The following is a 21,698-nucleotide window of genomic DNA, read 5'->3' as shown; positions in this document are numbered from 1 at the left end:
ATTCGTATTCAGAAAACCAGCGATTTTTGCATCTTAACCTCAAGTGAACTTACTGAACTTGCTTATTCTAAAGCTTCAATTGGAAATTATTTTGGACTTTCTACAGGTAAATATTAGGTCATCTATGAATCGAAATGGTTTTACTTATTACCTTCTGGCCCTATGCCTTTGATTTATTTAATAGCACCTTTTTTTTTTTTTTTTAAGATTTTTGCCATGGGAACCAGCAGTTAGCGTAATGGCTATGTTGCTGGACTCCCACGTAGTCGACCATGGTTCGCGTCCCAGACCCGGTGGCTTACAACTCACGCCAGGCGCGTGTGTGTGCGTGCCCAAGATCCCGAGAGGAGAATGGAGGAGAAGGGATTGCGGCGTGGCCATCCACCCTGGGGGGTGATTTCTCGCTTTCTGTCTCTCTGTCTCTCTGTCTGTCTGGCGAGTGCACGCGCCCTATAGCGAAAACCTCCCCACACCCCCAAAAAAGATTTTTGCCATAAAGTGTATGCTTGCCAGACAGAGACAGAGAGGGAAAGTGAGAGAGCACCCCGTGGGGGACGGCCATGCAGCAAACCCATCTCCGTTCTCCTCTCGAGATTTGGGGCATGCATGCACACGCCCAGTGTGTTTTCAAGCTGCTAGGTCTGACTCAGCCCACAAAGCCAGCCACGCGGAGTCTGGGGTCTTACCCACCATGCCACCTGCTGGCCCTAACTGTGCTATCTTTGTACATTTCATTTATTACATGACAGAGGCAGAGAGAGAAGCACCCTCAACAGGGTCCCATGCTGCGGTCTGCACCTGACACCCCCCACCCAGCCCAGCAGCCAGCCAGGACCATGGGCACGCATGTCTAGTATGTAGAAGTCAACCGGGGAATGGAACCCGTGACCTTCCATGTGGATCCAGCTTCAGCTACACTTGAGCAACGTGTTACTGCTGTGTCACTGAGCATGGCCCTAATTACTGTCTAATTGTACTGTCTGGGGCCTGGTACAACATCAACTAGAAATGGTACTAGCAGGGGCCGGCAGGTAGCGTGCTGGTTAAGGGCGCTGGACTTCCACATGGCTGACTGTGGTTCGAGTCCCAGGACTGGTGGCTTGCTTTCTCACTTTCCCTCCTCTCTTTTTCACTCTGTCCCTCTCTGGTCAAATTAAAAATAAGTAAATAAATAAATAAAGTTAAATAAAATAATTTTTAAAAAAAGAAGGAAAGAAATGGCACTAGCAGATGGTCCTCTCATTGCAGACATCAGAGGAAACATTTTTCAGTCTCTCTGCTAGCTATCATGTTTGCTGTAGGTCTGTCAAAGATAATCTTTTATCAGATTAAGGACGTTCTGTCTATTCCTACTTTGCTGTGAGCTTTGATCTTGAATGAGTGTTGAACTGGTCACATTTTTACTGCATGTCTTGAGATGACCATTCAGTGTTTCTCCTTTATTTTGTTAAATGTGGTAAAATACTCGGTCTGATTTTTCAGGGTTAAACTAACCTTGCATTCCTGTAATAAACCCAATTTGGCTCTGATGGAGTGTTTTTTTAGATATTGCTGATGCTGAGCGATATATATATATACACTTTTTTCTTTTTTAGGTTTTTGCTATAGGGTGCCTGTGCTCACCAGAGAGACACATAGAGAGGGAAAGACACCCCCTTCCCCAGAGAGGATGGCCACACCACAATCCTTTGTCCTCCACTCTCCTCTTGGGATTTGGGGCACACATATACACATGTTCTGCATGACTTTTCAAGCTGCCAGGTCTAGGACTTGAACTGCAGTCAGTCGTGTGGGAGTCCAGAGCCTTAACCACCATGGCACCTGCTAGCTCCAATGCTGAGTACTATTGAACAACAGTAGGTAGGAAATTGGAGTTAAGGGTAGGTTTTAGGATAAAGTGGGAGGGGCTAGAGCAAAAAGGGGGGGGGGCTCAAATCTGTGAGGAAAGATTTAATACCAGAAGTGCATGTTTTCACCTAAAGATTTATGCTTCAGGACTCCATGGGCAGACTTAGAATGAAGTGGGTGTGAGGCTAAGCAGCAGGGCTCATGCTTTAGGAGCAGGGTGTGCACTGAGGGATTAGGCTTAGAACATAGAGTATATGCGCTCACCAGAGACAGAGACAGAGAGACAGAAAGTGAGAAATCACCCTCCCCAGGGGGGGATGATCACACCGCAATCCCTTCTCCACCATTCTCCTCTGAGGACCTTGGGCACACACGTACATGTGCCCGGTGTGAGTTTCAAGCTTCTGGGTCTAGGACTTGAACCACAGTCAACCATGTGGGAGTCCAGCACCTAAACCACTACCCTAACTGCTGGCCCCATTTTTTAAAAAGTTTATTTGTCCACCAAAGATACAAAGGCACCCCTAGCAGGGTGTCCATGCTGCCATCCACCTCCTCCCTTAGTCAGCCCTGGTCATGGTTAAGGGTATCACATTCCCAGCATGGAAAGAGAGGCCCTGTCACCAGCCAGGGACCTTCCCACATGGGCCAGCATTGCAGAGTGCTGTGTTACCACCGCCCGCCATCTGCCCTGGAGGCCAGGGCAGGGCTCCGACATAAGAGAGATTTCAAAGCACTGAGACAGGGGTCCTCAATCTGAAAATAGATCTTAAAGTTTAGGTACACAGAGACCAGCAGGTGGTGTGGTGGTTAAGATGCTGGACACTCCCACATGGCTGACCACAGTTTGAGCCCTGGACCTGGTGGCTTGCTTTCTCACTCTCTCTCTCTCTTCCTGCTTTCTTAGTTTCCTTTTCTCTCTCTGTCTTTCTCTGGTCAAATTAAAATGAATGAATGAATAAATAAAATGAAAATTAAATAATCCTTTCTTTTTAAAAAATTATTTATTTTATTTTATTTTATTTTGACCAGAGAGTGACAGAGATAGAGGGAAAGTGAGAAATTAAGCCACCAGATCCAGGACTCAAACCACTGTTGACCACGTGGGAGTCCAACGCCTTTAACCATCATGCCAACTGCTAGCCCCAAATAATTAATTTTTTAAAAATTACCAGGACGAGCGGTTAGCGTAACGGCTATGTCACTGGACTCCCATGTAGTCGACCGCGGGTGGCTTAAACTCACGTGGGGCACATGTGCATGTGTGCCCAAGGTCCCGAGAGGAGAGTGGAGGAGAAGGGATTGCGGCATGGCCATCCCCCCGGGGGGTGATTTCTCACTGTCTGTCCCTCTGTCTCTGTCTTTCTGGTAAGCGCATGCGCCCTACCGCAAAAACCTCTAAAAAAAAAAATTACCTACAGTCTCAATCATAATAACGGCTCAGAAAGGAGTGGGAGGGGCTTCGACTCTGTGGGCGGGGCTTAACTGCGGACAGGGTTTCCAGATGGCACTCGGAGCCTGCTGGAGGGTGAGGCTTGGGGTCTTGGAGCAGGGACGTACCTGGGGGGACCCGAGGTGCAGCAGGTACTCCAGGGTCTCTCTTAAGGTGCCCAGCTCCTGCTCCAGGCCACTGTACGTGTCCCAAACCCGCTCTCGCTCCTCAGGGCCCAGAAAAAGGAGACATAAGGTTAGCACCTCCACCCCCGATCTTCCCCACCCCATCTCTTCCCAGTTGAGGAGGAGAAAGGGCGTCCTGGTCCCCGACGAGGGGTATATGAGACTCCTGGGAACCCCTCAGTCTATGTGGACCCGCAGGTCCAAGGAGCTGCTAGTGTAGACACAGAACAGTGTTCCCTGAATCTTCTGGGCTACCTCTGCATCCCCTAGCATGAGGACGGATCCGTGAATTCTTAGGAGGGTCACACCACAATACCCACAGACCCCTGGCAGCAGGGACTTGCCAGCGCAGTGGTTACAGCAGCCGGCACGCGGGCGCTCGCTGCGGCCTGTTCTCTGCGCTCACGGGATTCGCGGGAGGCGGTACTGCCGTCAGCCGCCCTTCACAGGTGATAAGCATTATGGCGAATGCTTGAATCCTGCTTACAGTGGACCAGGTCCCTCCGCGTTAAATGTTCATTCATCTTCAGGCGTTAACCTAGTCCTCCAATGGCCCGACAGAGCAAATACTACTTTTACCACCTTGAGTTTACAGAGAAGGCATCTAGACCCAGAGGGGTTAAGTAACTGTTCTAAGGTCACACAGCTACCATACATGGGAGCTGACCTTCAAAATCATCCTCTTGGGGTCAGCAGTTAGTGTAATGGCTATGTTGCTGGACTGCCATGTAGTCGACCGCAGTTCGAGTCCCGGACCCGGTGGCTTAAACTCATGCTGGGCGCGTGTGCGTGCGTGCCCAAGATCCCGATAGGAGAATGGAGGAGAAGGGATTGTGGTGTGGCCATCCCCCCTTGGGGATGATTTCTCAGTTTCTGTCTCTCTGTCTCTGTCTGTCTGGCGAGTGCACACGCCCTATAGCAAAAACCTCTCCAAAAAAAAGAGAAAAAAAATCACCCTCTTAACTGCTAAAGATCTACTTCTTGGCTGCTCGCCCCTTACCCTCTAAAATGGTCAAGATTACTGGGCTGAAGTTTGGGGTGGATGGAATTCTCTAGAACCAATTTCCTTTCATCTCCTGCAGCAGGTCCCCTTCATGAGGATGAGAATAGTGCCGGGGGCCTCATAGCAAGGTGTGCCCCTTCCCAGATGCTCACCTGAGTCAGATGACAAAGAGTGGCCCTCACACTGACCAGTCGGTCCTGTAGGAGGCGCTGGCGGCCCCAGGCCCGCCCAGGAGCCCCTGCGTCCCTGCTGGCTTGGCCCAGTTGCTGCCTGGTCAACTCCAGGGCTGCTTCCAGCTGCTCCTGCAGGCACGGGAAGGTGGTCAGACTTCTGAAGCCACACCGGCCCCAGAGAGGGAGAAGGCACCCACATCCTCGCGCCCAGCATGCTGGGGGGCAGGAAAGCAGAGGGCGGGCAGAGAGGCCTGGTACCTTCTCCTCCTGCCTCTGATCTATCGTCTCCTGCAGCCTCCTCAGGAGCCGGTCCTGCCCGCACAGCTTGGTCAACAGGGTCTGCAGAAGGAGCAGGGGCCATGTGTGGGCCAGATCTGCTGGTCCCTGTCCTTCCCCCACCATCTAGAACATTCTCTCCCTCACTCTGGGACGGCAGCATAGGCTGGTTCCAGGAGAACTTACATCTGTCTCCAAGCTTTGGTGGAAGGGTGAGTCCAGGGGGGGACCCGGCTGAGGAAAAAGAGCAAAACCAAGTTAAAGGGGACAGACACTTCCTTCTTTACTATATAATATATAATATAATAAATACTTAGAGATGTTTTGCTGTAGGGCATGTATGTTCACTGGAGAGATGGAGAGAGAGAAAGTGAGAATTCATCCCCCAAGGGGATGGCCACACAGCAATCCCTTCTCCTCCTAGGATTTTGGGCATATACACTCATGCACCCGGCCTGTGTTTCAAGTCACCAGGCCTGGGACTCGAACCACAGTGGCCACGTGAGAGACCAGCACCTTAACCTCTATAAAGCCACCTGCTGGCTCCCAGGCAGGTCCTTACTGTAACTCAGTGCTAGCCACACTGTGCCTATTCACGAGCACCCCTCAGGAACACCGCAAACCTCAGTAACCCAAATGCCAGATTTGTATTAATAGCTTTGAGAGGGGCCAGCAGGTGGCATGGTGGTTAAGGGCACTGGACTCCCATACGGCAGACCGCGGCTCAAGTCCCAGACCTGGCAGTTTGCTTTCTCACTCTCCCTCTCTCTTACTCTCTCTCTCTCGCTCTGTCTCTCTCTGATCAAATAAATAAATAAAGTGAAATAAAATAATTCTAAAAAAAAAAAAAAAAGCCCCCCAGGTGGTGCCGCAACGCTAGCACAACAGGACCCGCAGGGGAAGGGCCCATGTTTGCGTCCCAGGACTGGCCTGAACAAGCAGAGCATGCGGGCCGGTGATCTGAGCCCCCGAGACTGGGGACGGAGTGCAGTGTGACGCCCCTTTTGAGAATGCCTCTCTCCGTGTCATAGAAGAAATACATAAACGTTTTTAAAAGAATTATTTTATTTCACTTTATATGTATGTATTTAAATTTGACCAGGGAGAGAGAGAGAGAGAGAGAGAGAGAGAGAAAGAGAAAGTTAAGAAAGGGAGGGCCAGTGAAGTGGTGGTGGTTAAGATCCCATGGCTGACCACATGGTTCAAGTCTCAGAGCCAATGGCTTCAAAGAAAACACTGGGTTGACACTGGCAGGTTGCATGGTAATTTGGGCCTGGAGTCCCACATGGCTGACTACAGCTCAAATCCTGGACGTGGCAGCTTGCTTTCTCACTTTCCTTCTCTCTCTGTCTGTCTCTGTCTGGTCAAATTAAAATAATAATAATAATAATGGTAAATAAATAATTATTTTTTTTTTTAAAAAAAGGAAAGATGGGACCAGCGGATGGCATAATGACTATGTCGCTGGACTCCCAGGTAGTTGACCACGGTTCGAGCCCCAGACCCGGTGGCTTAAACTCACACTGGGCACGTGTGCGTACATGCCCAAGATCCCAAGAGGAGATTGGAGGGGAAGGGGTTGGGGCATGGCCATCTCCCCCAAGGGGTGATTTCTTGCTTTCTGTCTCTGTCTCTTTGTGGTGAGAGCATGAGCCCTATAGTAAAAACTTCTCTAAGAAAGAAATACAGACATGCACATGCATGCCCAAAATCCTGAAAGGAGAATGGAGGAGAAGGGATTGTGATGTGGCCATCTCCACAGGTGATTTCTCTTTCTATATGTCTCTCTCCAACAAGCTCATGTGCCCTAAAGCACACTGAAACAAAACAAAAACTGTTGGGGGAGGTGGGCCCCATAGCCTGGTGCTTAAGAAAGCCAGACCCCCCATGGCCAGCTGGGATGTGAGTCTCAGCTCTGACAGTTTAAGGGTCGTGCTGGGCACATGTGCATGTGTGCCCAGGACCCCACTGGAATGGAGATGGGTTGGCAGTGTGGCCATGCCCCCCTGGGGATGCTTTCTCCCTCTCTGTCTCTGTCTCTGGTGAGATTTTGTGCCCTCTGAGAAATTAAAAAAGGAGGACAGAGCATAATCTTGCTGATACCTTGACTCCAGACCTCTGGCCTCCAGAAGTATGAGACAATCTGTTTCTGCTGTTTTAAGCCTGTCTGTGGCACTCGGTGACACAGCCATACGAACACAGGCACCTACCCGGGCCTGTGATGACCTAGTCTTCTCAAGGCATGCCAGTCCAGGGGTGGCACTCCCCACAGCAAAGAAAGCAAGGGGGAGCTCTGGAGATGTGGGGTCCCTGGAGATACCTACCAGTAACACCAGGGAGGCCCGGGTTCCCGGGGGTCGCGGCGGGAGCTGGAGGTAAGTGGAGGAGCCAGAAGGAGGCTAGAAATATTGACATAGAGATGTTTAGAAATTGGTGTGTCCATGGCACCAGCAGATGACTCCCACATACCCAACTGTGGTTCAAGTCCTGGGCCTGGTGGCTTAAAAACTCATGCCAGGCGCATGTGCATGCGTGCCCAAGATCCCAAGAGGAGAATGGAGGAAAAGGGATTGCAGTGTGGTCATCCCCCCGGGGGGGGGCGATTTCTCACATTCCCTCTCACTGTCTCTGTCTCTCTCCCCCATGAGTGCATACATGAGTGCACATGCCCTAAGGCAAAAACTTCTACAAAAAAGAACCCTAAAACTTGGGGCCAGCAAGTGGTCTGTCTCAATGTCTCTTCGGTGAGCTCCCTATTAAAAAAAAATCTCTCTTTAAAAAAAAAGAAATCGGGACCAGCAGATGGCATAATGGTTACGTCGTTGGACTCCCACAACATAGTCGATCACAGTTCAAGACCCAGATCCGGTGGCTGAAACTCAGGCTGGGCGTGTGTGCTTGCCCAAGATCTCGAGAGGAGAATGCAGGAGAAGGGATTACGGTGTGGCCATCCCTGGGCAGTAATTTCTTACTTTCTGTCTCTCTGGAAAGCGTACTTGTCCTATAGCAAAAAAATCTCTCTCACACACACAAAAAGCAAAAGGCCAAAAGCCAGCCTGGAAAGACAGCCCTTGTGGGAGATAGAGTCCGCCTTCTTCCACATCTCAGCCAGCTGTGATCATAAAGGACTACACTTCCCACAATGCCATGGCGGGCAGACAGCCCAGAAATCAGCCCGAGGGCCTGATGGGGGATGTAGTCCCCCACACGTCTGCTCACCTGTGTCCTGGGCTCCTGACTCCAGTGCTGGGCACCTCTAGGAGGCCTTCCTTCCCCAGCCTCAGAGGAGAGTCCACGGCGGGGAGTGGGGGGCCGGGAGAGGGTCTGGCGCTGGGGACCCCAATCTGGAGGAGGCCGGACATCGATGCGACTCAATGGGGTGTGAGGTCGGGCCAGCGGCGGCGCTGTCTCTCCTGAGGAGGGAGGAGGTCTCCGAGCAGGAGCGGAACGGGGACGGGGGAGGCTCAGAGGGGAGGGCGGGCGAGAGAGGGGTGGGAACAGGCTGCGGGAAGGAGAGAGTTGGGGACTGAATCAACTCGACTCCCCTACCCCCATCGGCCTCGAAGACGCGTCTGACTTCGCTGTCTCGCTGTCCCTCTGGACGATATACTGACCCGATCCTAAATAATTTCCCGTTTGTGGCAGCTCCTCCTTATAACCTCCCCGAGAGGCCGTGGCCCCACAGGAGTCCCAGCGCCCCGCGCACTCCCTGGTAAGGCACAAGCCACGCCCCAATCAGCCCAGGCCACGCCCTCCCCAGGCCACGCCCCCAGCACCGTGCTGTCAGACGCACTCTGGGCTCCTTGCCCTCCGAATCCGGTGTCCTGACCTCAGGTCTGCTGTGGGGCTGGGAGTGAGAAGTCCAGGTCTGCCCGGACTTCTGGAGAGCCGAGCCACCTCCGGTGATTCTGAGGGGCGCCCCTCTTCCACTCTGCTCACCTCCGGGGGACCACCCGGGCCTCCAGGGCCCTCTCCGGACTGGGGACGTGCAGGTGACCTGGGTCTCCTAGCAAAAAAAAAAAAAGCCCACATCCCAGTCTGAACTGCTAACAGCCCTGTTCTCTTTTCATAAATGAGGATTGAGCGACCGGCCCAGAAAGGGGAGGTTGTGTAATATAAATCATTACCCCTATTTTACAGATGGGACAACTGCAGCCCCAAATGTGGATGTGACTTTTGCTGGACCATCCGGGTCATGGGCTCCCAGATCCCGAACTCTGAGACGGACTGTTATCAGGAAGTCCTGCTCCAGCCTGAGCCTAAAAACGGTCTTACATTTTCTTTCATTCTTTTTAAAATAACTGTATGTAGGACCAGCAGTTGGCGTAATGGCTATGTCACTGGACTCCCATGTAGGCGACAGCGGTTCGAGTCCAGGACCCGGTGGCTTAAACTCACGCTGGGCGCGTGTGCGTGGGTGCCCAAGATCTTGAGAGGACAATGGAGAAGGGATTGCAGCATGGCCATCCCCACTGGAGGGTGATTCCTTGCTTTCTGTCTCTCTGTCTTTCTGCCGAGAACACAGGCCCAATAGCAAAAACTTCTCAAAACAAAAACAAACAAACAAGGGAACCAGCAGTTAGCGTAATGGCTATGTCGCTGGACTCCCACGTAGTCGACCGCGGTTCGCGTCTCGGACCCGGTGGCTTAAATCTCACGCCGGGCGCGTGTGCGTGCGTGCCCAAGATCCCGAGAGGAGAATGGAGGAGAAGGGATTGCGGCGTGACCATCCCCCCTGGGGGGTGATTTCTCGCTTTCTGTCTCTATGTCTCTGTCTGGCGAGCGCACGCGCCCTATAGCGAAAAAACCTCTCCAAAAAAAAAAAAAAAAAAACTGTACGTAAATGGAGATTTTAGGTTTTCACCATAGAGTGCATGTACTTGCTGGAGACAGAGAGAGACAGACAGAGAGGGAAAGTGAGAAATCACCCCCCTAGGAGGGGTGACCACATTTCACCATTCTCTTCTCAGGATTTTGGGCTTTGGCCTGAGTTTTAAGTCACAAAGTCCTGGCCGCCATCAGCCATGTGGGAGCACAGTGCCTTAACCTGCTGGCCCTCCTCTTACCTTTTCTAAAGAGCTAACCTTATCTTTCCTGTAACAGCGTTTAGATGGCAGCCTCAGGAGATGGAGAGTCCTCGGGTAGCCAATCAGAGAGTGTGGAATAGTGATAATTTACGGGGCGGAGCTAAGAATGTCTAGTAGAGCCCCTGATTGGAGGGTCCGTTGGGTGTCAGACAAGACAGTAGGCGGGGCTTAGGACTGGGAGACTTTTGCTGATTGGAAGGAGGTCAGGTCTCAGGAGGCGGGCCTGAAAGGCGGAATCTCCTTGGCTAGAAGCTCCTGGGCATTCGGGCACAGGACAGCCAGGGGAGCAGTTTGTCCGCGGTCCAAGGTCGGGGGCGTGGTCCGGACCTCTACTCACCAGTCATCGCCTTCTGCGCGGGAGGCCCGGCCCAGCGCCCGCAGCCAGCCCCGCAGGTCCTCTAAGGTGTCGGCCGCCAGAACGTAGGTCCTCATGCCCGGGTGCTCGGCCTGCGGGAAGTCAGCGCGTGGGAAGGGCGCCGCGGGCCCTGGACCAGGCCTGTTAGCTCCAGCAGTGCACACGCCCGTGCTTGCTGGGCGTGGAGTCTACCGGACAGACGTCCACCGCTCTCCCCGGGGGTTCCCACGGCCTTGTGCTGCGGGGACCGACAGACAGAAGACTCACCGTGAAGGTGAAGCGCCGCCCCCGGGGGGCCCCGGGCCCGTCTGGCCGGATGCTATAGCTGGGAAGCAGGACGCTGCCCAGGACACTTTCCTCGCGGCTGTCTGCAAAGAGGGGCTTGGGATCAGGGATCACGGAGGGGTCCGGAGGCCAAGAGGTTAGCGGGAAGGGAGGATGGAAAGGAAGGGAGACCCTCCCACCTCATGCCAACCGGGGCACTTGCCCTTGTAATAGAAGAGGCAGTGGCCAGAGAGGACGAACCAGCGGCGTTTCCAGAGCCGGAGCCCAGCGCTGTCCTGGGGAGAGAGATGGGGAAAGAGGCCTAAGGAGATGAGGGAGGAGACAGGAGATGAAGACAGCGACTGTGGGACAGAGACCCAGAGACCTGGGAGAGAGGGACCGAGAGAGGGGACAGAGACAGGCCAAAGCGAGAGGAGGGAAGGACAGAGAGGCATGGCTGATGCCGCAGGTCCAGGCGGAGAGCTGGAAGCCAGTGCGTTGGGGTCAAATAGATTCTGGACAGACCCTATCTGAGTTTGATCCTGAACCCCAGCTTTTACAAACTGTGCCTCAAAGAAGTCATTTCCCCACTAGGACCCTCACGTTTTCTCACCTGTGCCCACTGGGGGTCAAGATGTTGTAGTGAGCTTTTGTTTTGTTTTGTTTTGTTTTAGGTTTTTGCCGTAGGGAACATATGCTCCCCGGAGAGTCAGAGGGAAAGTAAGAAATCACTCCCTGGGGGGTTGCCACGATGTAATCTCTTCTCCATTTTCTTCCTGGGATTTGGGGTATGCACGCACATGAAGGCAGCAATGATTTCCCAAGCCACTGGGTCTGGGACTCAAACCACAGTCACCCATGTGGGAATCAGCACCCCAATCACCACATCACCTACTGGCCCCTGTGGCAGGACCCATAACCCTAATCCTGTGTCTCCCCACTCTTTTGCCTAAACTGCTCCTCCCCATCCAAACCTCCCTCCCCTCATCTCTTCCCCTGTCTCTTCAGTGTTTCTGTAGAAGCTATGACTTTTAAAAAGTTCAAGTCAGGGCCAGCAGGTGGCATAGTGGTTACATCGCTGGACTCCTGCGTAGTTGACTACAGTTTAAGTACTGGACCTGATGGCCTAAGCTCACGTGGGGCACCTGTGCGTGCATCCCGAGATCCTGAGAAGAGAATGGAGAAGGGGTTGGGGCGTGGCCATCACCCTGGGGTTCTCACTTTCTGTCTTCTGTGTCTTTCCAGTGAGCACATGTACCCTATAGCAAACATCTCTCTTTAAAAAAAAAAAAAGTTCAAGTCAGAGTGTGTAATGCCCCTCTCAAAACTGGCAAGGCGCTGGACACTCCCACATGGCCGACCACGGTTCAAGTCCCGGACCTGGTGGCTTGCTTTCTCACTTTCCTCTCTCTATGTCTCTCTGGTCAAATTAAAATAAATGAATGAATAAATGAAATTGAATTAAAAAAAATTAAAAAAAAAAACAAAAGAGAGCTTACTATCGCACTTAAATTTTGGGCTGACTGGAAAGTTGACAACTTCTTTGCCTCCAGGAGGCTGCTCCTGGCGACTCTGCAGCCATCACCACGCCATAACACGAATATATTGAATTACATCGTAAACGCTATGGATACTGTGTGGATTACCATGAGAAAAAGAGTAAGAAAGTTGAGAGGCTCATGAACATTCAAAGAAACCAACAAAGGTGACTGGTCTGAAGGCTAAGCTCTGTCATCAACGGCCATGCTGAGAAAATACAAATGAAAAAGGCTACCGAGAGGCACGGAAAGAGGAACGCCAAACAGAAGAGTGATGAGAAGCCTCTACCCCAAGTTCGAGCCCAGGGAGAAACGGAAGTATTAAAAGTTATTCGAACAGGAAAGAGGAAGCAGGCATGGGAGAGGATGGCACAGAGCCTGCTTTGTTGGAGACGCTTTACTAGAAACCACCTAAATAGGAGTGATGCATTAGGCCCACGGGCTTAGGTTTCAAGGAGCCCCACGTAACATCCTGAGCTGAACGCCGCCCTTTGCCCGCCCATACTCGGTGTGAAGGAGACTCCCTCAGCCCCACTGTGTACAACTCGGGTGTCACCACCAAAGGTGCTGTCACTGAGGTGAACGTGAGCGAGTTGGGCCTTGTGACACAGGAGGCAAGGCTCTGTGGGGGAGATGTGCCCACGTTCCCAGTAGTCCTGAAAACGGTGGCTGCATAAACGCTGCCATACTGGTTGGATCGCAGCTGCATGCGAGTAACTCCTTGTAAGTTTTGAAGATGATTCACCAGCCTGAAAACCGCCATGACTGACATTTCTGAATATGGCCGGCCTTACGTGTCTGCAGTCATCGAGAGATTATTTATTAAATTGTACCAAAACATTAAAATGACCGGGTTTTACAAATTAAAAAAAAGAAAAAAAGTGGGGGGCTGGCTCTGTGTCCTGGTGGTTAAAAGAGTCATATCCCACATGGCTAACCATGTGGTTCAAGTCCTGGCTATGGCAACTTGAAAACCTGCCATAGGCATGTATCCATGCTCCAAATCCCAACAGAATAGAGAAATGGAACAGAAAAGACTGGAGCATGACCACGCCCCCTCGGAGGTTGCTTTCACTCTCTCCCTCTCTGTTTCTCTGTCTCTCCAGAGAGCATGTACACCCTACTGGCAAAATTAAAATCCAAGCAAACTCAACATCCTTCCCCCAGTTTACCAGTCTGTGAGGAGTCTCAAACTTGAGTGTGCATAAGCATGACTGGAAGCCATGTTGAGACCAGCAGGTGGTATAACAAACAGTTACATCGCTGGACTCCCACGTAGTTGCCGTTCAAGTCCCAGATCCGGTGACTTAAAACTCATGTGGGGGTGCTGGTAGGTGGCATGGTGGTTAAGGGCACTGGACTCCCACATGGCCGACCATGGTTTGAGTCCTGGACCTGGCAGCTTGCTTTCTCACTTTCCCTCTTTCTCACTCTGTCCTTCTCTGGTCAAATTGAAATAAATAAATAAATTTAAATAAAATATTAAAAAAAAAAAGAAAACACGCTGCGCACATGTGCATTCATGCCCAAAATCTTGAGAGGAAAATGGAGAAGGGATTGTGATTTGGCCAAGCCCCCTGGAGAGTGATTTCCCTCTTCCTAACTCTCTGTTTCTCTCTGTCTCTCCAGCAAGCACATGAGCCCTACAGCAAAAATCTCTCTTAGAAAAAAAAGGGGGGTGGTGGAGCCAGCAGGTGGCATGGTGGTTAAAGGCGCTAGACTCCCACATGTCCGACCTTGGTTCAAGTTCCAGACCTGATGGCTTGCTTTCTCCCTTTCCCCCTTTCTCTATCTCTTGCTGTCTCTCTCTATCCTTGTCTGTCAAATTAAAGATAGATAAATAAAGTTAAATAAGGTAATTCTTTTTTAAAAAAGAAAGAAAGAAAGCCAGGCAGACTAGAAGCCATGTTAACAGATTTCGCACGGCCTGGCTCAGTGGCCTGGTGGCTGACCCCATGGTTTGAGTCCTGGATCTGGTGTCGAGAACATGCTGGGTGCATATGTATGCATGTTCAAAATCCCGACAGGACGGAGAGATGGAGAGGGGATGGCGGCCTGATCATTTACTAGGGGGTGCTCTCTCTCTCTCCTGTTTTTTCGCACACACTCTAGCAATCGTTGGTTTTTTTGTTTTATTTTTTGAGAGATTTTTTGCTATAGGGCGCGTGCGCTCGCCAGACAGACAGAGAGGGACAGAGAGACAGAAAGAGAGAAATCACCCTCCGGGGGGATGGTCACGCCGCAATCCCTTCTCCTCCATTCTCCTCTCGGGATCTTGGGCACGCACTCACACGCGCCCGGCGTGAGTTTTAAGCCACGGGGGCCAGCACCACAACCGCGGTCGACTACGTGGGAGTCCAGCGACATAGCCATTACGCTAACTGCTGGTTCCCTAGCAATCGTTTTTTTAATTTGCCATAGGGCGCTTACTGGAGAGAGACAGAGACAGAGAGAGGTAGGAAACATGAGAAAGCAACCCCCGAGGGGCTGGCTGCACTAAATCCCTTCTCCTCCATCCTTCTCTCAGGACTTTGGGCATGCACGGACACACGCCGGGCATGTTTCCCAGGCCACCGGGGCCTGGACTCGAACTGCACAGCTGTCCATGTGGGATCCAGCCACCTCAACCACCACACCAGTGGCTGACCCCTCAATCTTTTTCCCACGGAAATAAACTTTAATTCTGTCTTTTCGTGAACTTTTTGAACCCTCATAGATACTTACTTGTCTTATTTGCAGGGTACTCTGGGACTAAGAACACTGTACAAGTTCAAGAAGTAGTCAGTGAGGGAACCGGCAGTGGCACAGACGTAGTATGATTGGAATCTCAGGACCAGCAGGTGGCGTGGTGGTTAAGGCACTGGATCACACATGGCTAACTCCATGGTTCAAGTCCCAGACCTGGTGGCTTGAAAATCACACTGGGCACATGTATGTGCATGCCCAAAATCTCAAGGGAAGGATGTAAGAGAAGGGATTGTGGCGTGGCCATCCCCCCAGGAGATGATTTGTCACTTTTCCTCTCTGTGTGTCTCCAACTCTATGCGAAAAAACTAAAAAAAAAAAAAATGTAGTTAAAAAATAGAATAATATAATATAGCTGGACTCTCATGGGAAGGATCTGGGTTCACATCCCAGTCCAGGCAGGCACGTGCCTGTGTGTGACCCAGGGCCGGCCAGGAGTGGGGGTGTGGAGACCCTGTTGGGGTATCTCTCTATATATATATGTATGTACATAAATAAATAAACTGTATCTCTCTCTATATATATGTATGTACATAAATAAATAAACTTTTTACAAGGAAGTGGTCAGGGGCTGGCAGGTGGTGTGGTGGTTAAGAGTGCTGGACTCCCACATGACCAACTATGGTTCAAGTCCTGGATCTGGAGGCTTGCTTTCTCACTGTCTCTGTCTCTCTGTCTCTCTGTGTGTGTGTGTCTCTGGAAATATTTTTTAAATAATAATGTTAAATAAAATAATTCTTTTTTTAAACAGGAGGTGGTCAGTGAATGAATGGAACAATGACATGGGGGTGAGACGATGATAGCAAAAGAGACTCCTTTTGAGGACCTGGACGGAGAGGAAGGCGGACGCCCGCAGACACAGCCCCAGCGTGCCCGTCCCTCTCCTGCTCACCCCACCTGCTTATGAAGCCAGCCTCGGATGTGCACGGGGAGATTGGGGTCCCTTCTGAGCGCATTTCCTCTCTTGCCGAAGGCATGGACCTTGTGGACCGTCCGGGCGGGCTTCTGCAGAGAGAAGGGGACAGCAGTCACTGGGGCCCAGGGAGGGGCTGTGGTGGCACTCAGACCACCAAAGGCCCAATCTTGGCCTTAGTAACCAGGTTAGAGGGAGCCGAGTCTGGGGCCTGTATGGGGGTGCTCCTAGTGCAGAGCTGAGAGAGCCTTTTGGATGGGCAGAGGGAGATGCTCAGAGGCTGTTGGAAAGGAATCCGGGAATCAAGGTCGCCTGCCAAGAAGAGGCCCTTGGCCACCAGAGCCAGGGAGTCCGAGAGCCTCGGGAGGTAGAACTGGGGATGTCGGCTGGAGGGCCGTAATTGGGGAGAACATCCACGCCAAGTCCCTGGTGAATCAGAGGGTGCCTCAGCACCACAAGATGACATGCCTTAGCTACCGAGTCCAAGGTGGGACGGGTTCGAATCTCTCCATCCTGCTCAGATGGGGCAGCCTTGCCTGATACCCCAGACGGCCAGGCAGCCATCGCCAGACTGCCCAGGGCAGCCTTCCTCTGAGGTGCTGCTGAGCAAGGCTGGGACCAGGTCTCCGGGATCCGAACTCGGGAAGCTGGAAATGTGCCGGTGACACAGCAGGAGGACACGGAAATCACAGAAATGCGTGTCCATCTGGGATGCGGTTATCTGGGGCCTTGTCAGAGGGCGTCTTTGCAGACCGGATTTCGTTAGAGTAAGATGGGATGCCTGGGATAGGACACGATACTGGCCACCGTATCTGAGCTCCTCAAGGGACCTCGTGGCTGGGGAGTGGCTTTATCTTAGCAGCCCGGGCCCAGGCTTAGAATCAGGAAAGTACGAGGGGTGTGGACAGCGCTGGGAGTGCCTCTGGATTCCTGGCTGTGGCCGGTGGGCAATCTGGGGTTACTCGGTCTGCCACGGGAGGATCCTGGCTTTAATAGGAGGCTCCAGACTGGCATGGAATCCAGGGCTGGGAAACACCGGGATGGGGCCCCACCTCCTCTCCATCCCCGCCCGGAAGCTCGGACCTTGGTGCTCAGGCTGCTGAGAGAAGAGATGGTGGAGGCGCTGCTGGCCAGGCTCAGGCTGCTCCGAGGTCTGCCTTCCTCCATCTAGGGCTGGGGAGAGAAAGCATGGCCCGGTCCCTGCAGCCGACCCAGCTGAGACAGAGACATTCAGGGTCAGGGGTGTGGAGGTCAGAGGAGACTGAGGAGAAAGAGCCTGTTGTTTAGGGGCTGGGGGTTGGGGGGAGGCCATGGCCCGGGACCGCATACCAAGAGTGATGCCAAGAGAGGTGGGCGGCCTGGCAGCTGTGGGGAGGGGGCAGCTGTCTGCAGCCTGGGCTGGAGAATAGGGGCTCCTTTATGCCTGCCCGCTGTGCACTGGCCAGGAATTTGACCCTCTCTGTACTTAGAGACCCCATTCCCTGCCTCCTTCCGGCTGCTTCAGGCTACCTGTCTCCTGCCCTCCCACGCGCACCCTCAAATCATCCCTGCCGACCCCCCAGGCCAAGCCCAGCCCCACCAGGAATGTGCACCCAGACAGCCCCTCCCAACCCAGCCAGGTAACTTACCCCGCTGTGGGGTCCCAACGACGGGGGCAAGAGGACACAGAGGGTGCTGGCGCCCAGTCCTGCCTCCCTTTGTCTCTAGGCGCTGGCTCTCAGTTCTTAACCTCGCTTTCACCTGCTCACTCGCACCCTCTTTTTGCCTGTCTCCCGTCTTTTATGGTCTCCCTCTCTCTTTCCAACCGCCTTGCAGGTTGTCTCTCTCCCCAGTCTCACCTTCTGTCTCTCCTCCGCCAAGCTCTGTCTCTGCCAGCCTCTCTCTCACTCATTCTCTCCCAGATCACTCTCCCAATCTTCCTGTTTCTGTCCAAATCTTTTCCTCTACCCGCAGAGTCCCACCCCACCCCACCCCACGCCCGTCTCTCTGTCTGCCCTGTCTCTCTCCCGCGCGCTCAATCTCTTCCTCTCTGGCCTCGCAAGTCCGCTGAGTCCTCTCCCCTCACTTTCCCTCTTCCTTTCTCCCAGTTTCTCTTTCCTCTCTGCTGGCCTTTCCCTCCCTCTGCCACCCGCCCACGCTGCTGTCTCCCCTCCCAGTCCCGGCTGTCCCCGCCCCTTCTGGCCTCCCCACCATAGCCTGACCCCTGGCTCAGCTGCCCCCACAGCGGAGGGGAGGGGCTGCCCCCCACACACACACCCTGGGTCCCGCCGGGGCTCAGGCTGGGACTTCTCACACTCGGAGAACAGGAGCTGAGACTTGAAATCCAGGGCCCCGTGGGGTGTTTGTGGTCAGGGGCTTCTACCGACCACTACCCCCCTGGGCTGGAGTCTTGCAAGGGGTGGGACACAGACTCTTGAACCCCCACCCCCACCCCATGGATGGGGTTTAGGCATCCAGACTGCTGGGCGTCTGACAGTGTGGCTTGGATCATATGGGGCTGGGGATGGCTTGTCCAGGTCCAGGGGGAGGAGGGGATGGTCCCAGATCCCTGGCTAGTGACCAGTTCAGATCCCCACCTGAGGTCCAGGTGAGAAGGCTGCGCGAGAATGAGGACAACCCCCTCAGGAGGGAGACACGGTTCCTCTGCTCCTCTGCGTATTTTGAGGTGCAAGATTATGGACCAAGTAGGGAAGAGGGCCTGGGGATTGGCGGTGTCCCGGGGTCTGGAACTTGCAGGAGAGACCCTCCCGCTCCCGACTCCCAGTCATCCTTCAGTCCGCACCAGCAGGGCTTTTGCACAGCCTGAAGGAGGCAACTCCAGGCGTGGTCGGGAGGACACTGGGAGGGAGTCTGAGCTGTCAGTTCAACAGCCGTTCACCACATAGTTGTTGAGCACCTACTGTGTGCCAGACGCTGTTGTAGCCACTGTGAAGACAGCAGTAGGCCAGGCGAAGTGCCTGACCTCATGGTGCTTACATTCTCCTCCTGGAACCAGCAGTTAGAGTAATGGCTATGTCGCTGGACTCCCACGTAGTCGACCGCGATTCGAGTCCCGGACCTGGTGGCTTAAACTCACGCCGGGCACGTGTGCATGTGTGCCCAAGATCCTGAGAGAAGAATGGAGGAGAAGGGATTGCGGAGTGGCCATCCCACTGGGGGGTGATTTTTCGCTTTCTGTCTCTCTGTATCTCTCTCTCTCTGTCTGGCGAGCGCACACGCCTTGTAGCAAAAAAAAATAAAAATATCTCCTTTTTGGCAGTGGGCTCTGCTCCCACCACCCAGGGCAAGTGGCTTCATTTCCAAGTCTTCCTTCACCCGTGAAATAGGAGCAATGACACCCTCCCACCCAGGAAGCTGACCGATGTGAAGGTGGGACACTCTAGGCTGGCCTGCTGGGCCACTTGGGGTGGGAAGATATCCGATCAGAGCAGGCCAGCTCGCGGCTCTCGGTCCACGCGCCTGATTGACAGTTCGCTCCTTGGGGGCGTGGCCACGCTCGGAAACGCCGTCGCAGCGTCACGGAGCCTGGAATTTCCGAGAGATGTCCGCTCTCATTTTCCCCTTCCCACTTGGTGTTGTCGTTTCGAAACCCCGCCTCTCCTCGTGGCGTCAATACGTCAGGCGCGACTGACTATAAAAGCCGTGCGGGCGGCGACGCAGCTAATTGGATCCGTTTCCAGCGCAGGTGTTGTTTATGTGTGTGAGACGACGCACGACTCCGCGCCGCTTTGTCGCGACAGCGCTTGCTCAGCCCCTGACACTTTGAGTGTCCGCGAGCCCGACCCCTGAAGGTGAGATGAACACGCTGGATTCCCGAGCCGTCCGGACCTGCGATCGCTTCTGGAAGCCCGAGCCGGCCCTCCTGTCCCCCGGGTGACGTGCAGCCCCAACGGTGAGTAAAGGGTGGCAACGCCCGGTCCCCGGGGAGCTGGTGGCTGGAAACTCCTGGTCAGTAAGGGGCTGGGGCTTCTGCGTTCGAGACAGGAGGGCCTGGGGGTGGACCCCTGGGTCTGGGAAGGGGCGGGGTGGGGACGGACTCTGGGGTACAGAGGAGTGGTCCTTAGGCAGGAGTAGGGGGGTGCGAGCCTGGGGTTCTCGGCCGAGGGAGGGGGGGTCTGAGAGCCTCTGGGCCCTGGGACAGAATCGTATGGGGGTCGGAATGTTTTTGTCTCCAAGGGAGGAATGTAATGGAGGCCTGATCTGTCAATCCCCAGGAGGATGACGAATGGGGACTAGGATTTTGTCCCCAAGGGACGCAAGTAGAAGGCCTTTGTTTTTCGTATTGGGGTCTGAGAAAAGAGGGGCTGGGGGTCGGACTCCTGGATCTAAGGGGAGGGAGGACAGGGTCCCAGACTCCTGGGCGTTGAGAGGGGAGAAAGGAACCCGGGTGGGATGGGGTGGGCGTCCCTGGGATCAGAAAGGATCCTGCGGTTGCTATGTACTTACTTGGTTACTGTGTTACTATTTCCGGGGCTGTGACTCACCGTCACATCCCACGCCATCTCTTAAATGGCTCTTAGGCTTTATTTTCTTTTTTTCTCCCCTTTTTACAGCCCAGACAGATGGCACCAGGCCAAGTGCCCTATCAAGCCACCTCCTGGAGGGACGCCCATCCGTTCTTCCTCCTGTCCCCACTGATGGGCTTCCTTAGCCGGGCCTGGGGCCGCCTGAGGGGCCCAGGGCCCCCTGAGCCCTGGCTGGTGGGCGCGATAATGGGCACAGATGACGTAGAAGCCGGCCTGGAGGTGAAGGCTGAGGCCCCTCTGGCAGCCCACTGTGCCCTCGGGAACAGGCACCACCGAGGGCAGGCTGACCACAGCAGAGCACCGGGAGAGGACGGAGAAGCGTCCTGGGGTGTCTGCCTTGACCAGAAAGCCGACAGTCCCCTTCTCGGCGCCTGGGGACATTCAGATGATGACGATGAAGAGTATAGTGAGGACTCCAGGGGGCGGGTAAGTGGGCACAGGGATGGCCAGCCTGCCCGCCTGCCCCCCAGCCCTTTGCAGCACTGAGTGTCCCCAGGGGGTGGGTAAGTGGGCACAGGGATGGCCAGCCTGCCCGCCTGCCCCCCAGCCCTCCGATAAGAACCCTGCAAGCCTCTGATAAGAACCCTGGGGAGGAGGCAGCCGAGGAAGAGGGAGTCGCTGAAGACCGGGGAGTGACCAAGTTCTCTTATCCTGTGTCACACTGCGAGTGCTGGCCAGGGGTGGGAGAGGAGGATGGAGACGCTGTAGAGAAAGAGGCTCCTGGAACCCCTCCCTCCCCCTTCTTCCCGGGATCCAAGCCCAGCACTTGGGTGTATTGCCCAGGGGAGGGAACAGATCAAGCCACGGAGGAAGAAAAAAAACCAGGAAACAGAGAAGCCCAGAAGAGCTCCATTGCCCCCTCCTCTTCAGCCTCTAAGCTCAGGGCCTGGGAGTATCGTCCAGGAGAGGAGTCCGAGGACGACGACGAGAAGGCCCATGGGGCAGCTGAGAAAGGACAGGCTGGCCCGGAGCCACACTCCCCGGTTCCAGCCCAGAGGCTGCTGCACGGGGCCTGGGAGGATCAACCCAGAGAGAACACGGAAGAGAAGGATGATGAGGACAAGGACAACCCTGTGGGGGTAGCTGAGAAGGAGGAAGGAGCTGAAGGTTCTTTCTCCATCCCTCCTTCCACAAGTGCCTTCTTGAAAAACTGGGTGTGTCGGCCTGGAGAGGACACGGAGGAGGAGGAAGATGAAGACAGTGAATCAGAATGGGCTGAGGAAGACGGAGAAGCTGAGGTGTCCTCCTCCACCCCCCCTACAGGTGCCTTCTCGAAGGCCTGGGTGTGTCGGCCTGGAGAGGACACGGAGGAGGAGGAGGAAGATGAAGACCGTGAATCAGAATGGGCCGAGG

At 54.0% G+C, this 21,698-nt stretch overlaps 2 protein-coding genes across 5 annotated transcripts in view; one reads left to right on the top strand and one right to left on the bottom strand.

The window, feature by feature from the left end:
* PLEKHA4 (pleckstrin homology domain containing A4) overlaps positions 1–17,936 on the bottom strand; it is a 33,008-nt gene extending 15,072 nt beyond the window's left edge. The window contains exons 1-13 of the mRNA XM_006160183.3: positions 17,448–17,936; positions 16,903–16,992; positions 15,804–15,911; positions 10,847–10,919; positions 10,627–10,727; positions 10,342–10,451; positions 8,711–8,923; positions 8,137–8,419; positions 7,242–7,316; positions 5,104–5,151; positions 4,900–4,980; positions 4,621–4,770; positions 3,409–3,507 (exon numbers count right to left, since the gene is read on the bottom strand). Coding sequence (XP_006160245.1) covers positions 3,409–3,507; positions 4,621–4,770; positions 4,900–4,980; positions 5,104–5,151; positions 7,242–7,316; positions 8,137–8,419; positions 8,711–8,923; positions 10,342–10,451; positions 10,627–10,727; positions 10,847–10,919; positions 15,804–15,911; positions 16,903–16,986 — 1,425 coding nt within the window. The 5' untranslated portion in view covers positions 16,987–16,992; positions 17,448–17,936. The remainder of the gene's footprint in view (positions 1–3,408; positions 3,508–4,620; positions 4,771–4,899; positions 4,981–5,103; positions 5,152–7,241; positions 7,317–8,136; positions 8,420–8,710; positions 8,924–10,341; positions 10,452–10,626; positions 10,728–10,846; positions 10,920–15,803; positions 15,912–16,902; positions 16,993–17,447) is intronic.
* Positions 17,937–19,400: 1,464 nt separating this feature from the next.
* The window catches only part of PPP1R15A (protein phosphatase 1 regulatory subunit 15A), a 3,663-nt gene continuing 1,365 nt past the window's right edge, over positions 19,401–21,698 (top strand). Inside the window, exons 1-3 of one of the 4 annotated variants that reach the window (XM_014592310.2) lie at positions 19,401–19,711; positions 20,373–20,759; positions 20,822–21,529. In XM_014592310.2, coding sequence (XP_014447796.1) covers positions 20,382–20,759; positions 20,822–21,529 — 1,086 coding nt within the window. In that variant the 5' untranslated portion in view covers positions 19,401–19,711; positions 20,373–20,381. Of the gene's footprint in view, positions 19,712–20,372; positions 20,772–20,821; positions 21,692–21,698 lie in introns of all 4 variants that reach the window. The other 3 variants (XM_027776452.1, XM_014592308.2, XM_014592309.2) reach the window with 3 other exon arrangements.

This window comes from Tupaia chinensis, unplaced genomic scaffold (assembly GCF_000334495.1).
Source record: "Tupaia chinensis unplaced genomic scaffold, TupChi_1.0 Scaffold000673_1, whole genome shotgun sequence".
In the NCBI taxonomy this organism is placed as follows: Eukaryota; Metazoa; Chordata; class Mammalia; order Scandentia; family Tupaiidae; genus Tupaia; species Tupaia belangeri.
This window is presented reverse-complemented; position numbering and strand designations above follow the sequence as displayed.